Raw genomic sequence first — 24,401 nt, forward strand, 5'->3', positions numbered from 1 at the left:
AATGGAAGTCAGACACTCAACCCACCGAGCTTCCAAGGTGCTCCAAGTATCCTTTTTAGAAACTTGGGCCATATTTCATTTTTAGGGTTGGGCTATTCTTCTTGTTTTTTAGTAACTTCCCCTCTCTGTCTTCTACATAAAGAAGGCATTCAAGGCATAAGAAACTTCTTTGGATCTTCTTTGAGCTTGAAACATTCCTCCCGTTGTCTGTAGACCATCAGACATTCTTTTTTCCTGTTACTTTCAGAGTATTTTGGGGCTTATCAGATGAAAACTGATAATGCTTTCTTCCTTCTGATTCTCTAGACCTGACTTTTCTTTTAATTTTTATTTTTTATTGGAGTATAGTTCACACACAGTGTTACATTGTTTCAAGTATACAACATAGTGATTCAACAGTTATGCTATGCTTACCGAAAGTGTAGCTACTGTCTGTCATACAACTGTATTACAATACCATTGACTTTATTCCCTATGCTGTGTGTTTTATCCCCATGGCTTATCCATTCCATAGCTAGGATCCCATATCTCCTATTCCCTTTAACTCATTTTGCCCATCCGCGTCACTCTCTCCTCCCTGGCAATCACCAGTTTGTTCTCTGTATGCCAAGTAAAATAAGACAGAGAAAGATAGCTTTGAATTTATTAAAATATTTTTTTGTTATCTTCTTAGAATGGAGCTGGTGTATCAAAATCTAAAGGAAGCCAAATTGGATTTGATAGCACACAGTGGGTATGTACGATAAGTATGAAATTCCTCATTTACAGTGTTCATTTAGGTCATTTGTTTATGTACTCAATAAGTATTTGTTAAACGTCAACAATGATTAATAGCTACCTTGGTGGACAGTAGGTATAGTTGTTGGAGGGGAAGAGGTAGGCCCTGTGTCAAGTGCTTTACATGCAGTATCTCATGGAGTCTTTATGGAAGTTTCATAAGGTCAGTACATATTGTTAGCCTCAGTTCACTTAGAGGGTTTAAGATTAGTTGGCTAATAAGTGGCTGGCTGAGTCCACATTCTAACTGTTTGCCTTCAGAGTACTCATTCACTGAACTATGGTACATCCCCAAATAAAAAAATATGTGAATCAGAATTGAACTATGAATAAGGAAAAGTAATGATTAGGAATAAAAATCTGCTCAACATGTTTCCTTTTCAAGGTAAGGAAAACTAGCAATATGTACAATATATTCCTGTTTGGGTTTATGAATTTCAGAGCGTATACATTTACAAAATATGTTTTCTTACCTTTTTGCTAACCAAACTTAGAATAAAAAACAATGTTAGGTTATTGGTTACTAATAAAAAATTACACTTATCCTATTAGTGTACATTTTGGATATGACCAGTTATTTCTTGTGAATGCACTTCAGTCTTTGGCCTCTCCTTTTTCTTTTTTTTTTTTTAGATTTGTGCATTTCTCTTCTTGCCACATTTTAAGTTTATTTATTTGTTTTTGAGAAAGAGAGAGAGAGAGTGGGGGGGTGTGGGCGGAAGAGCAGAGAGAGAAGGAGAAAGAGAATCCCAAGCAGACTCTGTGCTGTCAGCACAGAGCCTGATACGGGGCTCAAATCCACAAACTATGAGATCATGACCTGAGCTGGTCAAGGGTCAGACGCTTTAACCACGTCACCCAGGCACCCCTAATCTTTGGCTTCTTTTTAACCAGAGACATGAAACTTTAGATTAGAAGTGGGTTTTCAGTGAGAGGGAGGGAGGCACACCATGAGAGACTCTTGAATGCTGAGAACAAACTGAGGACTTATGGGGGTGGGGAAGCGTGGAAGGGGGGTGATGAGCATGGAGGAGGGCACTTGTTGGGATAAGCACTGGGTATTATATGGAAACCAACTCTACAATAAACCATTTAATAAAAAAAAAAATAGAAGTGGGTTTTCAAAATTATGAAGCAGCAATAAAGGTGATAATTTTAGGTCATTGCTGGCACCAGTTGGTTTTGAACTACTGTGTAACAAGTAAGTAAGAGATATCCTATACCAGGTTCCTCAACTATGAAGTATTAGGGTGAACTTTTAATTTATTAAAAATAGCAGATATTTTGCCCTGTGAACCTAGGATAGTATGAGGGGAACGGAAAGCTCCAAATTTTTCATTCAGGGAAGGATCCTTAAGGTGGGAGAAAATGATGGATTTTTTTTGAAGGGTTTACTTTCAGGGTGCCTGGGTGGCTTCGTTGGTTATGTGTCTAGTCACACACTTAATTTTGGCTCAGGTCATGATCTCATGATTGTGTGATCGAGCCCCACGTCAGGCTCGTCCGTGGGGATTCTCTCTCCCTCACTCTCAGCTCCTTCCCCATTCACGCTCTCTGTCTCTCAAAATAAATAAATAAACTTAAAAAAAAAAAAAAGGGTTTACTTTCAAGATAAGAGAGCAAAAATTAAAGAGCAGCTCTCTACATCCAATGGGTTCTCTTTGTTAATTACATTGCGTGGTACTAAGAATCAGTCTTAGACATTTGAGGAATCACATCGAAGGAGAGAAGTACTAAAATACTTTTGTTCTAGAATTTTAGAAGGAAGGAAAGGCAAAACCTGTTGAGTAATGTGATACTGAGCCCTGACAAAATTTTAGAATGAGTTATTAAACAGATGACTTGAAAGCACTTAGGAAATGAAATGATGATTACTAGGAACTAGCCTTTCACTGAGAACAGGTCCCACCAAGCTCTTCTGGATGAACAGGCTATTATAGTCTCAGTGTACCCTGTTTTCAACAAGACATTTTTCTTTCTTGTGAGCAAAATGAATTACTGAAGGCCAGATGATAATAGTCATGTTGATTTAAAATTAATTGGATTTAGAGTCAGTTGGACGTCTGTTTCTAGGGAGCATTTAGGATTGCATTGATAACAATCTGGAAGGCATATTTAGAAGGTGAATTATAGAATCTCTCCTAAACCCTGCCCTAATCTATATTTATATCAATAATTGTAATGAAGCCATTAACATGTTCATATGTTTGTATTTAACACTAAGCTGAATAAGATTTATTCAACATTTAATAAGCACCTTATGTGTGCCATTGTCTGTCGTTTCATCATCTTTCTTCCAGAATCATTTCTTTTATTCTCCTGGTAGAAACCACAGAAAGCAACAACCATAAAAGAAAAATAAATTGATAAATTAGAATATCAAAATTTAAGACTTCTACTCCTCAAAAGACACCATTAATAAAATGAATAGAAATGCCATAGAGTAGGAAATATTGCAAAACATGTATCTGACACAAGATGGGTATCAAGAATTAATAAAGAACTCCTAAACTCAAAAGCAGATTTTTTTGTTCATACTCTTTATCAGATTGAGAAAGTATCCTAGTCCTAGTTTGCTGACAAGATCTAATCATTGATTAAAATAGGTGTTGAATTTTGTCAAGCACTTTTTCTGTATTGAAATTCTCATAGGGTTTTCCCCTTTATTGCATTGATATGGTGAATTGCATTGATTGATTTTTCAAATGTTGAACTAATCTTTCATTTTGAGGATAAACTCTACATGGTCAGGATATTTACTTTTTTTTTTTTTTTAATACTGGAATTAATTTTCTAGTATGTTGTTAAGTATAATTGCATCAATGTTCACATAGGATGGTGGTCTATAATTTTATTTTTTTGTAATGTTTTTGTCAGGTGTTGTTATCAGGATTACACTGACCTCATACAGTGAGTTAGGAAGGATTCCTCTCTGCTTAGTTTTCTGAAAGAGTTTTTGTAAATTGGTATTATTCCTTAAATCTTTGATAGAATTCACCTGTGAACCATCTGAGTGTGGAGTTTTTACTTGCTTATGCTGTTTTGTTGGCATGTTATATAAATATATACATACACATATGAATATATAACAAATACATGTAAATACATAACATATATAAAAATTCAATTTTGTTCAAAGGTATAGGGCAATTCAGATTTCCTGTTTCATCTTGTGATCATTTGTTAATTGTTAATTGTGTTTTTAAGACATTTGTTAATTTCATCTAAGTTACTGAATCTTTTGGCATAAAGTTGTTATTCTAACTAGCTTTTTACTTATATCTCCCCGTAAGAGGTAATAAACTCTGGAGAAAGATTATTGTAGTCAGGATATTTAATTTTTTTTTGTCTTTTGTATTTGCATACTCTGCCCTAAAAACAAATGGTAAGAGCCTTATTCCTAGCTTTATCTCATTTTTTCTATCTTTAAAATTCTTAATATCCTTATTTATTTATTTTCACATATTTCTTCAGATTTTGGGAATAAGAGTTTACCATTAATTCTATGAGGCACCTTTTTGATGGACATACATCCCTTTGAAATCATTGTTACTTCCATTAAAGTATGCTTTTAAGTAATGATTTTATTCTATTGATCTTTGCTGCCCTTGGTGTTACTTACTCTTAAGTGTGATTATTGTGTTTTCATTGTAATTTTGAAATTAATTTTTTCAGTAGGGGACTCTACTTATTGCCCAACAGAATTATATTTTAAAATATTACAGTATTATTAGAAAATCAAACTGTATATGGGAATAGTTAAGCAGACAATATATCTTAGTTTGAATCTTTTGCTTGTAAGGATTATTAAACAGTATAACAAATATGAAGAAAAGTGGCACATATGATTGATTTTGAATTCTGAAAAGGTTGACACGACTGATTTTTAAAATCTGACAGATCTGGTATTTCCTCTCCCACATTGGCTCAAAAAGATGTAGCTAATACCAAGGGAATAATTTGTAAGCCCAAAGTTTCCATCTCAGATACGACTTCCTCTAATGAAGATTTTGTTATTCTTTTGATGGACAGTTACTTAGTAGCTTACTGTTCTGTAATTTATACTATGTTGTATATATTTTTATTACCTTGCATTGTATGTATTTGTTCATGTTCCTCAGTCGATTGTGTACATCTTGAGAGCAGGGACCATGTATTACTTATTTGCTTTTTTGTTTACTACAATAATAAGCATGGTATCTATTGAGTAAACGTCTATATATTCTTATAAAATTAATGAATAAAATTTTAGTAAGGTAGATTGTATTGGTTGAGAAAAATAAAGGGGATTCTTTTCCTCTCAAACAGCGTGCAGTTAAAAAGTTTATTATGCTAACATCCAGCCAAAATGTACCAGTGTTCCTTATTGATCCTTTGATTCTGGAATTGATTAATAAAGACTTTGAACAAGTCAAAAATACTTCTCATGGCTCCACTTCAGAATGCAAGTTTTTCTGTGTTCCAAGAGACTTTACTGCATTTGCACTGCGATATCACCTATGGAAGAATGAGGTAAGATGATTTGCTTTCAGATAACCGACTGTGTCTTTTACAAAGTAGTATGGGATTAAACCAGTTTAAAATGTGAAACATTTCAAAACACCTTTAAAACTTTTTATAAATTGTATTGGGAATATTTTCAGCTATAAGTAACTGGAGACAATAATGGCCTGAGCAAATCGGGGACTTAGTTTTCGTGTGTAACAAGAGTGTCAAAGATTGGTGCTGTTAGTATTAGTTCAGCTGCCCACTGATGTCAGGGCTGGCATCATTGAATTTCTTTCTTCATTTTTCTCATCGTTGCAAGATTGCTATCCTAGTTCTGAAACATCATATCCATGTTCAAGGCAGGAAGATGAGAGGAAAGGATGGTGATGCTATGTGTCCTTTGAAGCAAAAATTTTCTCAGAAGCGTCTAGTAAACAGCTTCCAGTTCACTGTCCGGAACTAGACTCACATGTCTTCTTGTTGTGAAGGCGGCTAAAAAGGATTTTAGCACTTCCATCAGTGTAGACAGTAGGCAAGTAGAAAGGGATTTGGTGATGAATTTTCAGTATCTGCTAAATAAGGTATACATGAGGGCAATATCAATGCAGCAGTATTCTTTCCACTTTGTAAGTGTGCAGTATTGTTTGATACTCAAATGGAGTGCGCTTCTTAAGTGTATCCCAAAAATTCAAGCTTCTGTTTCCATCCCGCTTAGTGGTAATAAGGCAAAAGTCAACCAAACATGCCAAAAACCTGCTTCATTCTTTATCTGGAATAGCTCTAACTACCCAGTTTCACTATTTTTAATTCTGAGGAATTATCTAAGTAAGAGTAAGAAAATTAGCCTCAGATTAAATGAATTTAGCCAGTCAGCCATCCATGGTAATCTGTTTAGTCATGTCCAACCCTGATAGGTAGGCTTATGTCCCAGGGCTATGGTGGGAAACCAGTGTAAATTGTAGTCCCTTGATTGCCCCGAGCTCTTCCACAGGGCCCCCCTGAGCTCTGACTTTCTTCTGGCCTGTGGTTCTTTCCAGGCAGTGATGCCAGTGATGAGACAGACGAAGTGTCCATATAAGTACATGATTTTTGTTGGCACATTTTTTTCTTTCTTCTCAATTTTGTATTTTGAAAATACTTAAACTTATGGAAAAGTTAGGATATGGTATTTTAAATTTAATTTTTATTTTTAAGTAAAATACGGTGTTAAAAGTCAGATGGTGATGCAGAACTCATAAGGAAGAGTAATATCTGCCTCCTCTCTCTTCACCCCTTATTTCCACTTATAGAGTCAGCCACTTTCAACTCTTTCTACCTGGTTTATCTTCTCATTTACAAATGAAATTTTCTGCTTCTGTGTTTTTAATATTTTATATTTAGGTTACAAATTATGAGAATTTAGCTGAGATCTCTTTTGTCTCCACGTACACGCACATACACTCTCTCTTCTCCCATCATCCGTAAATCACATTTTGTAGTTAAATTAGTAGTCAGTGTTGACGTTATGAATATATAGTCACTTGGATGCTACCTAGTTTAATCTCATCATATTCCTTATACAACTTTCTTCTCCTGTTTTGTTTGCTGGTTTTCTGTGTATCTATCAATAGTCTATATATAAACTGTAACAGAAGCATAGAACTATGTTTTATAATCCAGCACATCAGGTAACCTCTCAGTTCTGTTTCTTTTCCCTTGGAGACATGCATCCCTTCCAGAGCTTTTGGTCATTTTGCCTTAATACCAGCTGACATGCTGCACATGTATTGTTCTGTACATCCCTTCACAATGTTTTAGGAATTGCTTTCTGAGAACGGGTGAATGGGAGGTTGACCCCATCTTTTTTTTCTACTTGCACATTTGATTTCTAATTTGACTTAGACAGCAGTTAGCTTCTGCTGCGTAACCAATCACGCTAAAATTTAGTGGCTTAACAATCATTTGTGTCATTTCATGATTCTGTGACAGTGATTTGGGTAGCAGTTCGCTGGGCAGCTCTTCTGATATCAGCTTTCAGTCAGCTAGGGAGCTCTGCTTCTTGGACAGCTGGCTGTCAGGGAGCAGCGGAGTCCCTGGGCTGTGTGTCTTTTCCATCATCCAGGCTAGTCTGAGAAAGCAAATGCAAGAAAGGTTTCTAAACATTGTTAAAACATTAAGGTTTCTTATCCATGAACATAAACATACCTCCTGCAATTCAAGTGTCCTTTGATGAGCTTTGTTTGAATATTGCAATTTTTCTTACAGATTTTGTACATTTAAAAACATTTTTTAATGTTTATTTATTTTTGAGAGAGAGAGACAGTGTGAATGGGGCAGAGAGAGAGGGACACAGAATCCAAAGCAGGCTCCAGGCTCTAAGCTGTCAGCACAGAGCCTGACGCAGGGCTTGAACTCATGAACTATGAGATCATGACCTGAACTGAAGTGGGACGCTTAACCGACTGAGCCACCCAGGCATCCCAGATTTTGCATATTTATGACAAGATTTACTCCTTGCTATCTTATAATTTTGTGTCGGGTGGGGATGGGGTGTAGGCAGTGTGGTTATTTTTCCTCTTCCTTTTCTAATTCATTAAGTAGCTGAAAATGTGTGTCCTGTTTTCCAGCTACTGTTCTGAACTCTGCCCTCTATAGATAAAATCCAAAGTCTCTTCCTCCCATTCTCCCTTCCTCACCTGGTTTCCCACCATCTCTTTCTTTTTCCCTCTTTGAACACAGATGGTTGTATTTTCTGCACAAAAAGGCAATTTAGTCTCTTCCTTTCTAACCCTTACACCTAATTTCTTTTTCTTGTGTTACTGATTTAGGGAGGAACCCCCCAGGATAGTACTGAATAAAAGTGTTCTTTCTTTCTGAAAGAAAGAATTTTTTATTACTTAGATGTTGGACCTCCAGAATTGATTCTCTCATTTTCTTTGCTGTATGATTTTTCATCTCTTTTTCTAACTGTTCTACTTTTAAACAAAATCTTTAACAATGCCATTGATTTTTATCATATTCTTGCTCAAAATTTTTATATTTTTCTAAAAGTTTTGTGGTACTCACATTGGCAGCACATATACTAAAAGTTTTGTGTTTCTTATAACAGGGTTCTTGTTTCATGGGTGCAGTTTTGTCTTTTTCACTCTGTAGATTATCATGTTTTTTGTTTTTTATTTAGTTTTTCTTTTCTTTTTTTTTTTTTTTTGCCTCCTGCTACATTTTGTTTTTCTAAATCCCTTCTTTTTGGGTGTTTTTTTAAATGGTTATTTGTTTTATGTAGTTTGAATGGCACAGGTTTTCTATAGTGTTGGTTGATCTTTGTTCCTATTTAAGAATGAGGCACTGGAAACCAGTTTGGAGGCTTTTTGTTATGTCCATGCTTCATAAACTGGTGACTTTTACCATAAGGTGAAAGGCTATGCCAGCTATTTCACTGACTCCTAAATGTGAGGATTTGTTGGCTATTTCTACTGGACTCTTTCCTCACAGAAAAAGACTACAAAGCTTATAAACCTTCTCTACAAAGAGTATTTTATATTGTTCCTTTATTTTCCCCAATTAAAGTTTATAAAAACTATATCCTGCCTAATACATAATCCCCTAAGTCAATATAATGTCTTAACTGTAATATAAATTAGAAATAAAAGGAAATGTGTATTTCAGCATATAAATGCTCAGTCATGACTACACTGGAAAGCATAATGAAGTAATTCAGATAGTTGCACTTTTCAGTTAGATCTTTGAATGTAATTAGCTTCAAATATACACTCATATTATGAATGATATTGTTAGTAATGTGGTTTTTTAAAACAGTGAGCAATTTCTAATAACAAAAAAGTAAATTGCTCTCCTTTAACATGGCTATTGTATTCCTGGGAAGTAGAGGCCTCAGACGATTATGAATAAGTTTTTCACTGTGGTACTTTCTGATAGAACATTTGAAATTATTCAGGACACAAGGCAAAATTTCATATTTTGGATTATAGGATGTCTAGTATTCTTGGCCTACACCTCTAAATGCCAGTTGTGTCTTCCTTAAACATTATGGTAATCAAAAATATGCCCACAAATGTTTTAAATGCCTCTTGGATACAGTACCACTTGCTTTGAGAACCAGTACTTTAATTTTTTTTAATGTTTATTTATTTTTGAGAGAGACATAGCGCAAGTTGGGCAGGGGCAGAGGGAGATGGAGACACAGAATCCAAAGCAGGCCCGAGACACCAAGCCATCAGCACAGGGCCTGATGCAGGGCTTGAACTCCTAAACTGTGAGATCATGACTTGAGCCAAAGTCAGACGATTAACCGAATGAGCCACCCAGGCACCTCTGAGAACCAGAATTTGAGAAGAAAGGAAATATGCCATAATTGGCAACATTTATATGACCAAAGTCAGTGGAGGAAGCAAAAGGTCTGTAATACCTAGAATAAGCACACAGGTTCATGTTTGTCCTTTTATATATATGACAGCACATAGAGCCCTTGGATAGTCCTCCCTAAACCGTCTCCCAAGGTAGAGCTAATTAGAACACTAGATGTCATTATTATAGACCTAGTTTGCATGTAATTATTCTTTATTATTACCCTGACAATAAAATGAACAAACGACTGCCAAAGGCAACTGGAAGTAGATTTGTGCAGTATAGCCTTGACCTAGCCCTTTGCTCTGTTTGATAAGAGCAAGTACTTTGTTCTGACTTTTCTCTCTTGATTATAAGGTAAGCCATTTCAGAGTTTCACCTGTTTTATCTGTCAGTCTTTCTCCCACAACCCAAGGTCTGATTCCCCTTCAAGGTCTGGCTGGCCTTTAAAATTTTTCCTGAACTTACTAAGTTATCATGCATTTCTTTCATACTGTACCATGGATTCCTTCTCTGAATTGGCTACTCTCACCCTTACTCAGTACTTTCCACCTCTTAGGAGACCAAAAGAGAAAAAGAGAAAGATGAGTCCCACCGTTGATCAATCTAATATAGGGAGAATTAAGGTGAAATTGGATTTGCGAGGATAAGTTGCATTAGGTGCTGTTAAAAAAAAATCCCTAAAATCTCGTTGACTTAGCACAAGAAAGGAGTAGTTGTCTTTACCTAAGTACACGGTGGATATTCTTCGTCAGAGATATTTCTGGATGTCTTTTCTCTAAACAGTGACTTAGGGATATAGGCTGTTTCGTTTGTGTGGGTTTTCCACCTGGGAGTTCTTTGCTTCCCTAGATGCAGACATAAGAGGGAAAGCATGGACCACTTTATGAAGATTGTAAAGCCAGGCCTCGAAGTGTTATATGATATTTCCATTCACATTCCTTTGACCAGGGCACAATCTAGTTCTATATTCATAAAGGGGAGGACAGTTGTCATTGCTAAGTTAACATTCTCTACCAGAATTAACACTTTCTCTCATATAAGAGGAAAGTAACAACAAACATCTATTGAATACCTGCTGGGTACGAGTCACTCTGTTGATTCCTATGGTTGAGGAACTTGCAGTTTATTGATGGGAGTTTAAACAGACCATTAAAAAGCAGTATAATCAATACTGCGGAGTCTGTGTCTCTTACAAGAGCATGGGTGAGGATACAGCTAATCCAAATAACATTCAGAAGCAGTAAGTGATATAAATAAAGTACTCTTGAAGAATATTTATGAATGCTGTGGCTTTTAAGACAAACTTATAGACACAGCTTCTTAATTTAATAAAATCTGATGTTACCACCTAGAACTTTGTTTTCCTTAACTATAGACTGCGTATAATAATATCTTCCTTGATGACCTCAAGTAGATTCTGGGGGCATTAGATGAGATAATGAATGTGAATGAGCTTCATACACATTACATAAATAGAGACTAGAGAGGTAGTATTAAGAAGAGAAAGAACCTTGGATTTGGTTGCATAAGATCTAAGTGCTGGCAGTGGCTCTGCCTGTTACTTTGTTGTTTTTTTAGACTTCCATGAGTCTGTTTTTCAATCTATCATACCTCTGCTACTTATTTTATATGATAGATATCATGTGTAAATGCGATAATGTTTATACAGGTTCCTTGGAAATTACAAAGTCTACTATTAAAATCTCAGGTGTTCTCAATAATTTATACTGCTTAATCATCCATAGCACTGGTTGTTGATCTTAGGACTAAAAATCTACCATAGAGATTAATTTTATTACATGAGATTTATACTGTAGCTAATGATGTTGGAAAATGTACTTTGTATGCCTCCGTCTTATTTTCTAATGGTTTGCATCATGATGGACTTCTATTATAGTAGCAGTTTAAGGTGTTGGGATACAAAATATGAGATGAAAGTACTCTTTTTGAAGCACATTTGAAGATAGAGATTAATAGAAGTTAAATTGAAAATTACAAGTTTTATCTTAAGTGCTATCCTTATATTAACATTTGCCTTATAGATCCTAACCAGAGAACACTGAAATGAGCATTCTTTTTCCAAGAAAGAAATTGATATTTGTTTTCATAAAGGGTGTCTTTGAACATGTGTGCTGAGCTATGTAGTTTTTTGGTATTCTCCTCTATTGTACCACCACCACCTTCCCCCTTGTCTCCCTTAGTTTGAAATCTTTGGGCAAAGAGCAGATTAGCAAAAAATAAGTATGGCTTGACTCGGTATAAGTGTAAAAATCTCTTTAGTTTTGCTACCAGTATTTGGTTATAAATATTTAAGCTTGATGTTTCTTTGGTTTTAGGAGGGCTGGTTTCGGATAGCTGAAAATATGGGCTTTCAGTGCCTAAAGATCGAGAGCAAAGATCCCCGGCTGGATGGAATAGACTCACTTTCTGGAACCGAAATTCCCCTGCACTACATCTGCAGATTGGCTAATCATGCCATCCACTTGGTGGTCTTTCATGAGAGGAGTGGCAACTACCTCTGGCATGGCCATTTACGACTCAAAGGACGCATGGACCGGAAATTTGTCCCTTTTCGAAAGTTACAGTTTGGCCGTTATCCTGGAGCTTTTGACAGGTAAATTCAGGATGTAAAGGGGAGTTCTGAAACCTATATTGTCTAGTCATGAATTCTTACTCTTGTATTACATTTAGTAATTAAATCTAATATGTAATTTACACAAATCAGTTTTGAAATGTAAATACCCAACAGCAAGAAACTCATGCACACGAGTACTAGGAAATACACATAAGAACGTCCATAACGACATTGTTTTTAATCCCCCCAGACTTTGTATATTCCTACCGTGAAGTATTGTAGAGCAGGGACATGAATGGATTAGTGCTCTGTGTAACAACGTAGATGAATTCCACAAATGTTGAGTGACAGAAGCAATACGTAAAACAATATAGCTCTTGATTATATTCATTAAAAAAAATATATATATATATGTATATTTCCTGCAAACACAGGAGAAAGTATGTTCATGGATATTTGCTTACATAGCAAAAGTTGTCAAAAGGTACAAACTTCCAGTTATAAGACAAGTAAGTTCTGGGGATGTAATGGACATGCAGTGACTATAGCTAACATAGCTGCATTGTGTATTTGACAGTTGCTGAGGGAGTAGATCTCAAAAAGTGGTAACTGAGGAAAATACGCCTGATGTTTAGCTGTTTTGTTTATGCCATATGTTTTGAAGAGGCTGCCAGCTTTCTGCATTAAGTCCTTATAAGAAATCTTCACTTTTGCTTTCAGGCCAGAGTTACAACAAATTACTGTTGATGGACTCGAAGTTCTCATTCCGAAAGATCCAGTGCACTTTCTAGAAGAAATACCACACTCTCGGTTTATTGAGTGTAGGTATAAGGAAGCTCGAGCATTCTTTCAGGTTAGAAATAATCAAATACTGTACTTTTTAAATTAAAAGAGGTGTGTTTATTTTTAATATTTCCAGAGAGGGGTAGGAGATGAAGGGGCCTATAGAAAATAGGTAAGAGAACATCTTTTTTGATTCATTGGTTTTCTTCTAGATTGTTTTATTTCAATTTTTTTTTTTTTTTTTTTTGGGAGAGTAAACATCAGCCTTAGGAAATGATTTCTCTCCTAGTTGAATGGTGTGATGTTTGTGGAGACATTGTCTTATTGGGCTAGACTCTGGTAGGGTTAGCACTGGCCTCTGATTGCAGTTAGGATACCCCATAAACTCTCTCAAAGGTGGCACATTCTTGAAGCGCCCCACATAGGATGAAGCCACTATAGAAGATAGACCATGTAGATTTGGGAAAGGTTTCATGGAAAATGCAGTTTTTCTCAGAGGGTTGGCAATGAATATGAATGTTTTGTGTTTATGAAGGTTTTTGAAGGTAAATGCTACGCAGAGACCAGTGCTTTTTGAACTTTACTTTATTCTGCTGCTCTCGCTTTCAATTCAATAAACATTTATTGAAAGCCATTTTCCCAGGAACTCTGCTGGCCCTGGGGATGTAAAGATGATTTTGAGAGGCATGAAGGTTCAGCTCTAAGAGATGACTTGAAACAGAAATCTAGTGAAAACAGTCAGATTTACAGTGGGGTTTTGGTACCCTGATCTTTCCACTTGCCCTTTATTTTCTGGGGTTCCCTTCCAAGAAAGGTTTAGACACATGGATGGAAATCAAATGGGGAGGTGAAGTCCCAGCTGTGTCATCGCTGGCTGAGTGCCCTGCACCCACAAATGCAAGGTTTTTCTGGTAGGCTGTGCTGGTTCCCAGGACCAAGGCCTGACAGCCTTCCAGGTGGGTCTTCCCAGCCCAATTCCCTTAAATCTGTAATTGTGAGCTACGACACATACCCAGTCAGCCTCATGGATAAAAAGCTGGAAAATGGTATGTGTGGACTAGTCAACAAGTGCTGAGCATCATACCCCCACCACATAGGAAGTAATAAGAAGCAGAGGAGATGCAGTCTGCTACCTGAGCTTGACCACTCACTTTCCTGCCCTTACGGGAGTTTGTTCTGGTTGCCACCTCTGTCAGAGCACTTCCCACAATAGATTGCAAATGTATGTCTTGTCCCCCTACTAGATAATGCACTTATTGATGGTAGGCTTCTTATTCACTTCCCTAGCCCCAGTACCTAGAGCAGCATCTGGCACAAAGAAAAGATCCTATAATTTGGAAAAATGTATGGTAAATAAGGTGCTCATCTGAATCAAATGACTTTTTTAAAGACACTTATTAGGACGTCTCCATTCGCTACCATGCATTTGCCCAGATTCATTTTGTCCATCTTTGTGAGAAGGCAGTGAAAAATGTGAAATGCTTCAGAATATTGGTACATCATTAGGATGGTATCAAATTTTTTAATTGCATGTTTTCGTTCTTTTGAAATTTTCAGGGCAAGCACTCAATCAGGCTTTGAGTAAAGAAAATGAATGTCAGATGCTTAGAGGCCTTATCATAGTTAGCCTGGTAGTTTTGGTGTTTAAAGCACCATCACATAACAAGACTGCCATCCTGTCGAAGGTTTATGTTTATAGTAAGATAAGGTGGAACTTTGTATTCATTCTTTATCATGTTATTTGTGTCCTTCACTTGTAGCAAGATATACTCGTGATTTCTAATCTGTTTTTCTCTTTTGTTATTGTATTGGTATTTTGATGTAGGGTGCCTGATCAGGATGATAACTCTTTTTATTCTTATTCTCTTAAATGTTTCTTTCTTCATTACTTCTTATGTTAGAACCATGATTGAAAATACCAAGAAGGTCCATTTTCAAATTTAAGTGAACATACATAACTTTGGACACTTGATGGCGCCAAACAGTCTTAAATACAATGCCTGGTGTAAAACAAGCAGTGAACTAATTTCATAGAGCTCATAAAACAACCTTCTAATTTTCTATTTTTTAATAATTTTTTTTGAAACATACACTTTCAGTTAAGTGGTAACTAAAATACAAATAATTTTTTTCTTGCACCATTTGGGAGTAAGTTGTCAACCATATACACAACCTCAAATAATTTAGTATTTCCCCCCCAAAAAAAAACATTGTCCTACATTGTCTTAATACAAAAATCAGGATGTTAGGTCACCATTCAATCCCCATTCAAGTTTTGCTTATTGCCTCCATAATAGCTTTTGTAATAAAACAATTCAGTTCAGAATAAAATATAATAAAAGGATTCAGAATCACAGATTGTATTTAATTTTTTCATCTCTTTAGTCTCCTTCGATCTGAAGTGGCTTGATAGTCCTTTTTAAATTTTTGTGATTGATGCTTTTGAAGATTACAGGCAGATGTTTTGTAAATTGTCCCTCATCTAGAGGTTTGTTTTTCCTCATGTTAGATTCAGGTTATACACCTGTAGTAGGAATACCACTACGTTACATTACATGCTATCAGGTGCTGTGTGGTTGTGATTTGTCTCATTACTGCTTTGTAACATTGATCACTTGACTAAAGTGCTGTCTGCTCATCTCAACCCTGTGAAGTTTCTGTTTTTCCCTTTGTAATTAATAGAAATTTGGCATGAAGCTACTTTAAAACTATAAAAATATTGTCAATATCATCATAAATCTTTTTCTTTCAACTTTTTTTTTTTTTTAATTTTATTTTAGAGGGAGAGCGTGCAAGTGGGGAAGAGGGAAAGAGGTAGAGATACAGCATGGAGGCTGAGGCAGGGCCCTGATCCCATGACACTGAGATTGTGACCTGAGCCAAAATCAAGAGTCAAATGCTCAATTGACTTACCCAGTCAGGTGCCCCTCATCATCAATCTTTTAATTTATTTGTTTACATGAGTATGAACTCAGTTTCCTATTTTATTCACTAGGTTATAGTTCATTATTTTCATTATCTTCAAATTGATTCATATTTGGCCAGTGGGAACCCATTTTTGATGGTTTCTGTCTTTTTGACCTGTGTTTGTCAGTTTTTTAGCAACTTCTTGTTCTTTGCCACAGGTGCTTTAGGTTCATCTTGTAATTTCCCTGCCACAAACCTGGAATCAGCCATTTCTTTAAGTCCTGGTTCCTTTTAGAAGTGAAGGTTTGGGGGTGTCTGGGTGGCTCAGTTGGTTAAGTGTCCAACTCTTAATCTCAGCTCAGGCGATGATCTCAGGGTTCATGAGATCAAGCCCCACATAGGGCTCTGCACTGACAGCGCAGAGCCTGCTTGGAATTCTCTCTCTTTCCCTCTCTCTGCCCGTGCCCTGCTTGCATTCTTTCTCTCTCAAAATAAAATAAACTTTAAAAAAAAAAGATTCAGAAGTGAAGGTTTGGATGCCAGGTGTGCTCATTGCTACTTGGGTTTTGTTGCACACAGACCCTCTGAGTGAGTGTGAGTGTGTGTGTGTGTGTGTGTGCACGCGCACATGTGTATTTATTTCTATATCCATCTATCAAGATGCGTGAATTCACATTGATACCAACAGTCCAACTAATTTATGTTTCAGTTAAACCCCATAGGGCTTATTTTCTTATTTGTGATTCCCTTCTCAAACAGAAGCGTAACTCCTATTACTCTTAATATATTTATTTGTTTAGTCTCCTGTCATTGCTTCTGTCCCATTTCCCACGTGGATGCCGTCTAATCTCCTGCTGGGCTGACCCCACCTGTGGACACACTTCTCACTCTGCCTCCCGGTGCTGGACACGCCCCTCCATGTGGTTCCCTCATCACTTGCTCAGACTCTGAGGCTCCTACGGGCCACCCATGTGCATTTTCTTGCTCTGCCTTACCTGATGATTCTAACAGTGATAGTTCAAGAAGGGAAGGGGAGGAGAATGGGAAATGCTCTCTTGACTTATTTACTTTTAATTATTTTCTCAAATCTACCAGGAAGTTTAGAAATGGGATAATTTACATTTTCCTCAACTTGATTTGTTTCAGCAGTAACCATCAAAAAATAATTAATGGGTTCCAGTCTAGTCTTTTGCATTCCAGTGAAAAACCAGAGGGAAATATGGAAATCTCTGGACACCTGGCATAGAAATATCTACAAAGCTATATTATCCTCCTCCTCCTATTAATTTTTTTGTGAGACGTTGGGCAAATTTCTGAGCCTTAATTTCCTTATCTATGAGGAAATGAGTGGGTACCTTTTGTCAGATTACTTTCAGTCTATATTAGGGGGGTAGGTTTGTGGAAAGGTTGCCTGAATGGCAAAGATGAAATGGACATGATATTTAAATTGGGATTTTGTCTTTTTTTAGAGGCATAGTAAGCCCAAGATTGATATAAAACATTTTTAAGCAGAAAAAATGATGCATACTCTAATTTTTAAAATCCATAACAGATGCAAAAGGTTTATAAGTATATACACTTTAATACATATAAGAGTCAATTCTAGGAAATTGAATTTCTGGGAATGTCATGTTAGGAAAGGTATGTCAGAAGTGGGAGTACATCCATGCAAGTGGCAGCCTCAGTAGGATGTAATTATCAGAGTAACATTTTTATCAAGCACAGAGTTTTCATGTCTGTTATTTAATTTGACCCTTATAGTCACTCTGTGAAATAAGGCCAGTATTTGCCTTTAAAAAATAAAAAACACTGAGGTTTCAGTGTGCCACACAGTCATTACTGGCTGAGCATCGACTAAATCCTGGGTCTCCAGTCTTTCCCACCATACCAAGGGTAAGAACATGTGCCTCTCATTCTAGTCATATGTTCTTTTTTTCTTCCTTAAGTTTTTTAATGTTTATTTGTTTTTGAGAGAGAGACAGCACATGTGAGTAGGGGAAGGGCAGAGAGAGGAGGAGACACAGAAGCAGGTTCTAGGCTCTGAGCTGTCAGCACAGAGCCCAACGCAGGGCTCGAACTCACGAGCTTGAGATCGGGACCTGAGCCGAAGTCGGATGCCCAACCGACTGAGCCACCCAGGTGCCCCTCCAGTCATATGTTCTAAAGAGAAGCTATGAGTCTGAAGATATTCATCTTGAAGCATAATTTGTATGCTCTGGAGAAGGCAACTTCCCTTCTGTGAGCCCACTTTCTACCTAGGGATACTTTTTTCTTAAGATCCCTGGAGTCCCAGGGTGGGTGGGTGGCTTAGTTGGTTTAGCAGCTAACTCTTGATATCAGCTTAGGTTATGATCTCATGATGGTGAGCCCTGCATCAGGCTCCCTGCTGAACATGGAACCTGCTTAAGATTCTCTCTTCCTCTCTCTCTCTTTCTCTCCCCTACTCCTCCACCTCCTCCCCCCCATAAATAAATAAGTAAATAAACTTAAAAAAAAAAAGATCCCAAGAGTCCCTCCAGGACCCATATTTTCTCCTGTTACATTATGGAAGAATGACAGGATATTATAGGCAGGGACTAGTTCATTTACTCATTTACCACTATGTGGTGTTCACATATTATGTGCCAGGCACCGTTCTAAATTTGTACATACAGTGATGGAGAGGTTTAGTACTTGCCCTCCAGGAGCCATCTTTACAGCCTAGCGGAGGAAACAAATAAAATCAACAATGTGAATTAAACATAAGAATTATCATATTTATTATATGGTAACTATTATAAACTCATTGGACAGATTCTTTCATTTGTCTTTGTATCTAGGACAAATAAAATTTTTTGCTCCTCAAATGTTGATCAAAAGGGCAGCACTGGAAGAATAAATGCATACATCTTCCTTGGAAAGTTAGGGAATGTTTCTCAAAGGGGAGAACAGAGACCTAAAAGATTTTGTTGGTCAGGAGCATTTCTGACAAGAGAAACAACATCTGTAAAAGGCACAGAAGCTTGAATAGTTGTGACATATTTAGGGAGTTAGAAGTTACTGCTGTATTATGAAGTGTGAGGAGGGTGGCGATGAGACTGGACCATTAGACAGGGACCAGAACACAAATGTCTTTGTCTGCTAAGCCAAGAGATTTCAATTTTGACCCATAGGTAGTGAAGCATCACTGAAGAATTTATAGTGTTTTCCTCAGTCTAGAGTACTCTAAAAATGAAGAAAATTAGAAATGCACAACCAAGTAGTTGATCATGATGATATTTATATAGAACTTCATAATTTATGAGACATTTTTCTGTCATCCATTGTCTCATCAAATCTTCACAGTGGTCCTGCAGAGTGTAATTATTATCCTTTAAGTTACTGATGAAGAAACTATGTGTAAGAGAGGTTTGCTCTCTCATTCCCTCACTCATCAGGTACTGAAGATAAAGTGATAAAATGAAGTCAGTTTCCTCATAGAGTTTGTGTTCTTCTGAGGTGATATGCCCAGCATCACAGCTGGGAAGAAGAGGGGCTGGTCTTGAACACAGATAATCTAACTCAAAATCCCAGACTCTTTTTTACTACACTCTGCAGTCTCGAAAGACCAATTGAATCCGTGAATCACGAAAACATCACTGAATGCATTTTGTTTAGATACGCTATTAGTTCTCAAAATTAGTCTTCTTTTCTCCTAACTGCCCAGTCTGCTAGATTGTGATGTGGAGGAGAGAGTGGATGAAGGTGCAAGTCTCATTCTTTGGGAATCCTGGTTACATTTCTTCCCTCTTTACCTTGTCTTTTCTAGAATCTACACCTGTAGTCTTATAAAATAAATGTGCAACTAACAAGGAACTCTGAAACTGGATTTCTTTATAATAGAAAAATGTATAATATGGAGTTAATTTTTAAATTTAATTCAGATGTCACAGAAGTATTTCTAGCAATTTAGAAATGGCTGTAATAGTTGACTGTTTGTTCTATCTGTAGCAGTACCTTGATGATAACACTGTGGAAGCCATGGCCTTTCGGAAGAGTGCAAAGGAATTGTTGCAACTAGCAGCCAGAACATTAAAGAAATTGGGAGTACGGTTCTGGCTGAGCAGTGGAACTTGTCTAGGTAAAATTCTTTGTTGCTTTACATTTGTCTTTTTGTCATTTCATCCTCTTTGCCTTTAGGGATGATTGCTTGAGATGACAAAACATCAGTGATATTAGAAGTGTCATATTTATAGACAGAATAAACATAGTGGATGGAACAGGAATTTATTGATTTCTTTAAAGACATTAATTTCAGAAGCATAAAAGAGAGTTAGGAAGGCCATGTTGTGTTTACCAAAAACTGTAAGTCATGGATAAAATTTATATCAGAACATTAGACTATATTTGATCTCTGGGTAATCCTTCGATTAGCACTTTATTATTTCTATCCCAAAGATTGTTCTGTCTTTAAAAAAAAAAACAAACCTCTATTCTGTTTCTTTTTTAAAAAATTTTTTTAATGTTTGTTTATTTTTGAGAGAGAGAGAACATGAGCCAGAGAGGGATAGAGAGAAAGGGAGACATAGAATCTGAAGTAGGCTCCAGGCTTTGAGCTGTCAGCACAGAGCCCCACGTGGGGCTCGAACACACAAATCATGAGATCATAACCTGAACCTAAGTCAGATGCTTTACTGACTGTGCCACGCAGGAGCCCCTGTTCTGTTTCTTATACTTAACACACCACACAAATGATAGGAGGGCTAAAGGACATAGCATACGGTCTTCCACAAATCTTTTCCAAGTCACTGATAGTATCGCTGGTTGGACATCACTGCCTTTCCACATTCTGTTCATTCTGAGATGAGAAACATAGACTTTTCTAGAGTCTTTAGTAAAGTTGCTATTAGAACCTGAGAAAGATTTATGGATCTCTTTCCACTATACATTGTATCAAACTCCTTTGAAACTTAGCAGTATTTAGAACTTTAAATTTTAATTGTTTTTATTCCCTCGTTTATAACTATAGTTGGTTGCAACTGTATTCTTTGATTATAACTTTATTTGTACAAAAATTAATTCTCCTGTTTTTATAGTGTTACTATATAATTTATTGTCCAATTCAAGAGACTCTTGAGAGTGAAAAGGAGTGCCATTAGTAATGATGTTGATATGACAGGCGGAAACTGGGATATATGGTTAGGCTCTGTGGAAATTCTCATGGTTATTCCTGTCAAGGAGTTTGCAGCTAAGAGTAGCCAAGAAAAAGAGAGTACATCTCACACATTTATGTGATATATGCTTTAAGGTTTAACTTTTTGAAGCAAGATTGTCTTATAGATGATGTCATCAGAAATACCTCTTACTCACTTGTCATGGTTTGTTTTGCATTTTTAGCCCATGGTTTTCTTCACTTAAGAGCAAAATGAGGGAGTTGAATTAGATGGCATTTAAGGAGTCTTCCATTTTTCATAGTTTATGATTCTTTGATAGATATGGAGTATATAGATTTTTCTCAAGCTAAAGACAGACCCCATCCTAGATGTTTAGATCTGTGGTACAATGAAATTAAAATTTAGAATTCCAAATAGTCTTGCCCAATAGCAGTACCTGTAAAGACAGTTGTAGACATTTATTTACTTTCTGAATAATTTGGATGAAAGAATTAGAAGGATACTAGGTGAGATCCAAGAGCCCTTACTAGTATTAATATTTTGGTTTTTTTAGAATAGTGCTATAACACCTAATTGAGAAGTAGATACATAGTAAATATACCTAGAAATATCTTTTGATATTGTCAGTGTGCTGAAAATTGAGGATGCTGCTGCGATGATGCTGCTCTTTTTTTTTTTTTTTTGGTTCATTTATTTTGAGAGACAGAGAAAGTGTGAGTGGGGGAGGGGCAGAGAGAGAGAGGTTGAGAGAGAGAATCCCAAGCAGGCTCTGCACCATCAGTACAAAGCCTGATGTGGGGCTCAAACCCATGAAACTGTGAGATCATTACTTGAGTTGAAACCAAGAGTTGGGTGCTCAACCGACTGAGCCACCCGGACACCCCGATACTGCTCTTTTTTATATGACCCATTAAACATGAGCTGTTCAGAGCTGTTAAGTTCTACAAAGCCAGCCTTCATCATTAGGGGGTTATGATCAAACATTCTCAAAAGTAACTCAATTTTTTTAAATAGATGGCCCAGGTAACATTATTAAAGCTAATAATTTCATTATATTTAATATTTAATACATTTCATTTATATTTAATATAATATAAATATAAATATAAATATATATATAAATATATAATATATATATATTATAATATATAAATATATATTATATATTTATATATTATATATATAAATATATATATTATATATAAATATAAATATAAATATTTAAATAATATAATATTTAATAATTTCATTATATTTAATATTTAATACATATTTCATTATGTATTAAAATACATAATGAAAGTTTCTGAGGGTGCTCAGACCAGTAAAAATGAATAAGGAAAGAAAGAAAGAATGAAAGGTTCTTCAACAGGTGGCTTCTATAACACAGATTTTAATTTGAGATTTAATTCTTTCAAATAATTTTGATAAAGCACTCTAAGTCTAATCTTAGGAAAAAAATCTATTCTTTTTAAAAAATTTTTTTAATGTTCTATTTATTTCTGGGAGATAGAGAGAGATAGCGTGAGCAGGGGAGGGTCCGAGACAGAAGGAGACACAGAGTCTGAAACAGGCTCCAGGCTCTGAGCTGTCTGCACAGAACCCAATGCAGGGCTCAAACCCATGAACCGTGAGATCATGACCTGAGCTGAAGTCAGACGCTTAACCAACTGAGCCACCCAGGTGCCCCAAAAAAATCCATTCTTAAAAAGATCATTCTTAAAATGAGTAATGACTCATTTTTTCCTGCCTTTTTAAAAAATGTTCTTGTGTCTTTTCTTTTTTATTTTTAGGATGGTATCGGCAATGCAACATTATTCCTTATAGTAAAGATGTTGACCTAGGTATTTTTATACAAGATTATAAATCTGATATTATTTCAGCATTTCAGGATGTAGGACTTCCACTCAAACACAAATTTGGGAAGGTCAGTAATAAAAATCTTCTTTATTTTATAAGTAACATGTCTTTTCAAAAGTAAAGTTTATATTAAACAGCTAAGAGATGGTTAAGAATGTTGCATATATCATTTGATCACTCAGTATTCACCAGGATGAGTTCAGCATAAGCTTGTTATGTGACTTTCTGCACTATTTAAGGAAAACTAGAAAATCTGGCTTTTTACTGACTAAATGAGAAGGAGAAAAGGGTCTTGAACTCTTACAGATGAATTTATCGCCATTATATTAGATAACAATATAACATATAATTAATACACCAGATAATATAAAATTAACACAATCGTTAAGAATCCTACGTACCCTACCTGAAGTTATGTTGTTTCTCATGAGTCCTTTAATTTCATGAGTTCTCTTAGGCATTATTATTATTATTATTATTATTATTATTATTAGCAACATGAAGTGGTCCTTTGGTGGCTAAGGGTTAGAAATACAGAATCATTTCAAATAGTACTTGAATTTCTTGTTTATTTCACAGGTTCTGGGTCATAGCAATTTTCTCAGAGTTCAACTAGGAATAGGTCATCATCACTTAAATGAAATCTCCTTTTAGACAATATGATTTCTATGCCCTACGCCCATGATTCCCTGCAAACCTCTTACTCGTTTTTTTGTCCAAGCATCTTACTCTTAATTTGCCTGTTTCCCATGGAGGTGTTATCCTGGAAAGCAAGTAGAAGTATGATTAGTCACAGAAAAATTACTTTCTCCATTATAATTATTCTAGTTTATTAAAATTTTTTTTGATAAAATATTTTCCGGAGGTCAAAGTCAAAGCAGTAGAACGAACTCCAGGCATACAGCGAATGTTTACTCAACACTCACTTTATGGCTGGCACTGTGCTCTGCACCTGGGACGCAAAGATGCATATGTGATAGCACTTCTCTTTAGGAGTTCACTGTCTAATTGGGGGAAAAAACACATAATAATTATGTGATTAGTGCCATAACAGATAGATGCACCAAGTCTAATGGGAACATAATTATTTGTAGTTAAGTTTCTTTAGGGAAATGCTCTCAGAATTCTTTGTGTCTTTAACTTTTATTTCTTCTTTTTTTCATGTACATAATGTAATGATTTATGGTATGTATATGGGTTTCTATGATACCACATTTACTTAAGTACTTATTATTGATTCTAATGAGAGACTTATTTCCTAATAGTTTTACTTGCTTATTAAAGGGAATCATTTTTTTTTTAGTTCCTTTCCTTCTTTAGTCCAAAAAGGGCTCAGGAGCAGGATGTTCTGCAGAGTGGTAATTGGCTACTGTAAGTCATTTACTTTGAGTTGTCTTTAATTGTAAGAAGCAACATTATTTTATCTGCATTTAAGAAAGAAATCAAATGATGGTATGCTACAGATAAATCCTAATTTCAGAGGTGTTTCAGCTTGAAAAAACATGTTCTCTTAGAATTGATATTCTCCCTCT

The 24,401-nt window shown here is 36.0% G+C and overlaps 1 protein-coding gene across 3 annotated transcripts in view; it reads left to right on the forward strand.

The window, feature by feature from the left end:
* FKTN (fukutin) overlaps nt 1-24,401 on the forward strand; it is a 69,552-nt gene that overhangs the window by 21,000 nt on the left and 24,151 nt on the right. For all 3 annotated transcript variants that reach the window (XM_077769829.1, XM_077769828.1, XM_077769830.1), the window contains 6 exons: nt 674-733; nt 5,086-5,289; nt 11,949-12,226; nt 12,908-13,040; nt 19,847-19,976; nt 22,803-22,936. In XM_077769829.1, the coding sequence (XP_077625955.1) occupies nt 674-733; nt 5,086-5,289; nt 11,949-12,226; nt 12,908-13,040; nt 19,847-19,976; nt 22,803-22,936 (939 nt within the window). The remainder of the gene's footprint in view (nt 1-673; nt 734-5,085; nt 5,290-11,948; nt 12,227-12,907; nt 13,041-19,846; nt 19,977-22,802; nt 22,937-24,401) is intronic.

The sequence above is a fragment of the Crocuta crocuta genome, unplaced genomic scaffold (genome assembly GCF_008692635.1).
Source record: "Crocuta crocuta isolate KB4526 unplaced genomic scaffold, BGI_CrCroc_1.0 scaffold95, whole genome shotgun sequence".
NCBI classification, from domain to species: domain Eukaryota; kingdom Metazoa; phylum Chordata; class Mammalia; order Carnivora; family Hyaenidae; genus Crocuta; species Crocuta crocuta.